Source organism: Bombus impatiens, unplaced genomic scaffold, assembly GCF_000188095.3.
Source record: "Bombus impatiens unplaced genomic scaffold, BIMP_2.2 scf_4012, whole genome shotgun sequence".
In the NCBI taxonomy this organism is placed as follows: Eukaryota; Metazoa; Arthropoda; class Insecta; order Hymenoptera; family Apidae; genus Bombus; species Bombus impatiens.
In genome coordinates, this window is record NT_180431.1 from 350,829 (window position 1) to 356,386 (window position 5,558).

General features: G+C 46.8%; 1 protein-coding gene across 3 annotated transcripts in view; it reads left to right on the forward strand.

Moving 5' to 3' along the window:
* Positions 1-6: 6 nt before the first annotated feature.
* LOC100741960 (probable nuclear hormone receptor HR38) overlaps positions 7-5,558 on the forward strand; it is a 41,791-nt gene continuing 36,239 nt past the window's right edge. Inside the window, exon 1 of one of the 3 annotated variants that reach the window (XM_012393689.2) lies at positions 7-619. In XM_012393689.2, the coding sequence (XP_012249112.1) occupies positions 529-619 (91 nt within the window). In that variant the 5' untranslated portion in view covers positions 7-528. Of the gene's footprint in view, positions 620-687; positions 1,713-5,558 lie in introns of those variants that run through there. The other 2 variants (XM_012393688.3, XM_012393686.3) reach the window with 2 other exon arrangements.

Sequence of the window (5,558 nt, forward strand, 5' to 3'; positions counted from 1 at the left end):
GTTTTGTCAACGAATTGTGTATCAGTTTCGTGTGCTAAACGGATCGTGAATCGTGAGACAGAGCGTGTCAAGTGCGAGAAAACTGGGGATTACATACGCGAGCGAGGAAGAAAAGGTGGTGCAGCCAAGGACGTTTGTGTTTGAGTTTCGCGTGACCAACCAGAAAGAGGGAGGCTACTAGCGCGTTTCGAACGCGCGTGGTTCCGCGGGTACGGGACTACGGTGTGTCCTCGTGTAACGTTCTGACAGCTTCCACGTTGAGCTGTGCTCCTCGCGAAACGCGGCACAGAAAATCGTCCCGCCTGGATATTTTTTTTTTTGAAGAACGAGAGCTTCGGAAGCTGCTATTCGCAGAGAACGGTGTACGACGAGCCGATGCGGAAAAGATTCGTCGATAACATCGATTCAAACAGTTCGACGATAATTTTGAAGAACGCCACGACTATAACAGTGAGAACCATGTCGCCTATGGGGACGGAGGAACGATAAATTTCGAGCGAACGCGGGCAACATATAACAGAATTCTGCATGCGAGAAGTGTTCGAGCTCCTCGGTGGAGTGCTGACCTCCGAAGACGTTTTCCGGAAGGATTCGTCTAGCCTTTCGACAACGCAGACAGGTCGGTGATACACGTGTGTCATCCACTGTTTTTCATGTGTTATGGGTGAGTTGTGTGTGTGCGACTTTCGGCTGGATCACGTTATAAAGCACGTACCTGTTCTGTTTATTATCCCGTTTCTCGTTTTCACCTACGCCGATAATGATACAGTCGAGGAATTCCACGTTCCTGTGACTGATACACCCGGTGTTTACGAGCCGTGAGAATTATCGACTGTGAGTTATCCCCTTTCACTCTCACCCGTCGCTCATCATCGTTTACTCGTTCACTTCACTCGTTTCTCGCGGATGCTTTTGCACGAACATCCTCAAACGACCTAAATCATCGAGAGATCAATCGTAATCATCACGAACTGACGATTAAAACGATTTGGAATATCGATGTGTTATTTGTGTCGTGTAATACCCAGACGATCCATCGATTTGAAACATCGGAAACTTGACGCGATTCTCGCGTTATCTCGTCGAGAGTCGGGAGAAGGCGCGAGATCAGCTGTTGTCATACCAAACCACGTGTAACTTTTCGAACTCGCTCTTCCATTTAGCGTTCTGATCGCGCACGTGCGCGCTTGCGCGGCCGCGCCGTGCACAGGAGCGAGAATCTGACCGACAAAGAAGAAAGCAAAGAGAAAGAAAAAAGAGTGAGAGATCGTTCGTCGTAGGATGGTCGCGGTCGTTGTGGCCGTCGATCGTCGTTCGCGCGCCGCCGTGGGCATTTGAAAAGAAAAAGAGAGAGAGTCACGGGATCGAGGCGGGATCCCCGGAGTATACGACTGGATTTGGTGAATGAAACGACTAAAAACGAAGCGCTATAGTGCTGATCGTACGTGCGATGCGTACCGTGGAGGATACAGCCACGGAAGCAGCCGCAGTTAGTGCTGCGACCACCCATCAGCGTGCTACCACTGGCAGGCATCTAGTCGTCGATCACAATCACGATCGCGATCACGATCAACCAGATCGATCGACGACGATCCATCTACCGACTACACCGTACCACCCGGTCACCATTGCGGCGGATACTAACAACAATCATGACCATCATCGGAACTACGAGCATCATGCGGCTCAACGCCACGATCACTGGAACAAGTGTAAGTCATCTAGTACAAAAAAGACCAAACAGAAAAAGAAAAAAAAATGGGAGAAAACGAAACAAAGACCTTGGAACCGTCCTATTATAGTTGGTAAATTCATCGTTTACGAAGAAATTGTACAATGCTCGCTGATGGCTGGTTGGTTGTGGTTAAAAGGTGGTGGTGGTGGTGATGGTGGTGGTGACGGTGGGATTAATGACGATTATCGATGAAGAAGATGGATTGACGTGTTGTATTCTATTTTAGGACGATTAATGTTCACGTACTATTTTAAATTGCTTGTCGATACGTAATCGGATTCGATTTATTTGTCCTTCGCCGACGAAGGATAGTTTGGATGATAGAGCTTTAGACTGTGGTCGATCGAATCGACCAAAGATCTAAAGACAATGGTGTGCGCAATAAATTCGCATGTACGCTCTTAGGAAAATGAAGAAGGTTATTGGGTATGGCATTAAAGAGGAAAGAGCGAGCGAAATGGAGATGAGGTGCGAACGATAGAGCGAAGGGACAAATTGCCCCCTCTAGTCGTTTCTTCTTAGCCAATCGATTCGAGCTGTGAAAAGGATCTAGAGGCTGTAACTCGCCGATTGGCCGCTAACGTTCCTCCAAGGGAACGGATCAATTCTTTTCCAAAAGAAAAGCTTAGCTCTCAACTTTCATTCGTGGACATTTTATCCATTATGTTTCTACCCTATATTAGTTTTATTTTAAAATCAACACCATCATCGTCGTCATCTCCCTGCTCGAAATAATTTTCAATTTCTCGCAATTCTTTAAATCTTTACGAATGAACTTAGATCAGTTTTGTGAAACCATCTGAGCACCTATAAATTATTCATTCGCCCTTCTTTCTTCAGACCTAGCGACAGGTTCCATATTCAAGAGCGGTATAAACGTTCGATTCGATATAGCTTGTATGTTCGATAGGACACTTTACAGGTGTAATCAGTACGTTAAGGTAAATATAGTCTGGCAGTTGGCCGAGTGCATGGCAGGCGTTTCTTTTCCGCGTACATACTTGGCCCGCACGAGACCTGTCCGCGCAGGAAAGAAGAGAGTACGCGAACGAACAAATATAACCAGCGTGTAGCGAGCGAGTGCAGGTGCGGTCGCTGGTTCGGCTGCATTGTGCCGAGTGTTGCCCTGTGGCTGCGTAGTCGAATTGCGAAAACCGATTGTCGGGTTCGACTGAGAGTAACGACCGTGACAATGGTAAATCAACGATTATGACTTCCGCGCGTTAAATGCCTGCTTGTGTCGCGGCACCGTTAAAAGTCGCCATCGCGCTATCGATAGCCGATCGGCTGTCAGTCTGACCGTTACGTGGGCATGTAATTGCGATATACGCAGGCTTCGTGGGGGCAGAAAGAGAAAAAAAAAAAAAAAATGAACACGCTGGTCAACCCAGGGGAGCAAGAGTTGATAAACATATCGAGATCGAGAAATCTAATCAGTCGAGGTGACAGTCTCTCTCGTTTTCCCTTCTCTTGGCCATAAAGAAACTCTCGGCTCGAGAATGGTTTGTCCGTGGAAAATCATTGGTTTACGGGTAACCAAGTGACACGTGTCGTGAGAGTGTATTACGTTAATAGTAATAGGCTTTCGGAATAACACACTGGTTGCCGTTTCACAGTGCAAGTAGTTAGGTGCAATCAGACTCAGACATTAGCGAGACGTGCATCGCCGGCCGTCTGAGCTGGCACGTCTGTAACTACTTAATTCTTTTTAAAAGCCCGTTGAACGCGCAGCGTCGCCGTCAGTCTTCCTCTCTATAATGATATTGCCCGTAATCGACGATAAAATCCTCTCTCGGTTATAACCCGTAAAGGCGAGAGGTAATTTATTTTATTATGAATAATTATTATATTGGCAATTTATAATAGGGGTGTGCACGGCGTACACTTAGATCGCTAAGTAAAGGATAATATCCTATTATGATAGGTAATACTACGCTATCGTAGAAAACCATTAACAAACATCTACGTATAGAATTGAACGTAAACGCGGATTAACGAAAATATCTTGGATTCGACATAGGTTTCTTGAAAATTCCCGATTTCTTTGCGTTTGATCGACGTAAAAAGCTCGCGTAACGGTTTAACGGTGAGGTCAGGTATACGAAAGTGCAATCGAATGATTCAACCGATCAGCCGAAATCGTTAAGCGACAAAGTGAAAATAATCGGCATCGTTCGTAGAATCGTAAAATTGGATAGTATTTTGACGGCAAGTGCCCGTGTTACGGACAGCGCTTCCTAGAGGCCAATTGCATTGTTTTACTGGGCAAACTAAATATACGTGCGAGGCAAGCGATCCGCGGGTGCTTGGCTGGGACACAAAGGCGACCAAAGAAACGACGAAGACGCCGTGCATCACGTGCCGTTACACTTTTCACGTTTTCGGCGTGCTAGAACGATGAACGACCGACGAGTCACCCGCGTGCACGACGCTACGTCTAACTCGACGTCCACGTTCCCGGAATGTAGATTGAAAAACAGAGAGCGTCTTGTTTCGATACCACCTTTGGCATCGTGAATCATCCTGTCGATTAAAATGTATAAGGCGTTCGCCACGATCTGGTACTACGATGTGTAGTACCACAGGATAATCTATGTGAATCAGTTGATTCGTTCCATTTAGAATATCTTTCTTTAATTTTGTTTTCCTTCCCGCTTTTCGAAGTACATAATCGCAATTAATCTCGTAGAAATATTATGGAAATACGCTGTCGGGGTATCGACATTGAGGCGTCGAATGAACGGGCCCGTTGTCATCAGGCGATGACAGGTTCTTGCTGGAAACTAAGCTCGATTGCGGCGTTGCGTTTTTCATGAGGTTGCGGTTATGCGTGGGAGGAAATAGGCTGTTATTTCCGGCGCGAGACATGCGATCAGGAAGCGACCTCAGGAGCTCGCGGGCCGAAGGAACGAGGGTGAAAAGACGCTGCTTAGGTGGGCGGTTCTGAACGATTCATATTGCATAAATGCTACGCCGCTTCTTCAATTATGTAACGGTTCCTCACTCGATGTGACTTGTGCCGTGAAAAACTTTCATCGAGCGTGTAAGGAACACGTTTCGAAGCGGGTTTCACGGGAAAGAAAAGAGCTGTACGGTATTGGCCGATAATTATAATTAATGGAAACCAATACTCGTCGATAAACAACCAGCTCGTAGTAATTTAACGTTGCGTAACGTCCAATTGCATGATCATCGCGAACGTACGATGGAAGTATGAGACAGAAAACATACGAACGAGTACAATCTCCAAGGGAAAAGTGTTTAAAATGAACGAAGTCTGGAAAACATCCGTGTGCGTAGACGGGTCTGTTTTGCATACGCGTTTCTCCGTGTCGCGGGACCGGCAGAACCTGATCGCCCGCCGGATACAGAACGCATTCGCTATGAGAAAGAGAGATTACTCGAGTCGAGCGTAATGAGATTGTGACTCGCATAATGACTCTAGGATCGATAAGTGACGTTGATGCATATGAACGCGCGTGCCAGCAGTGAAAGGGTCAGTAGTCAGACAGTGGCGCTATAAATACCGGGAGGACTTGATTCGTTGTGTTTTAGCACGGTTGATTAACGACGGATCGATAGCGATCGCGCATTGCATCGGTTCGAGGAAGGGGCAAAGAAAGAAACACGACGTCCTGGAAGAAAGGCGACAAAATGTATAATTGAAGCGTCGTATGCAACGTACGTAACGTCGCTTTGACGAGACTGGGCCGCATGCTCGACAGGTTTATGGTAATTCGGGCGAACCGAGTAAAAATGTGTAACGCGACTGGCTGACGCGCGACCTTGTTTCACCTGAAATAGATTTCACCGCGCGGAAACG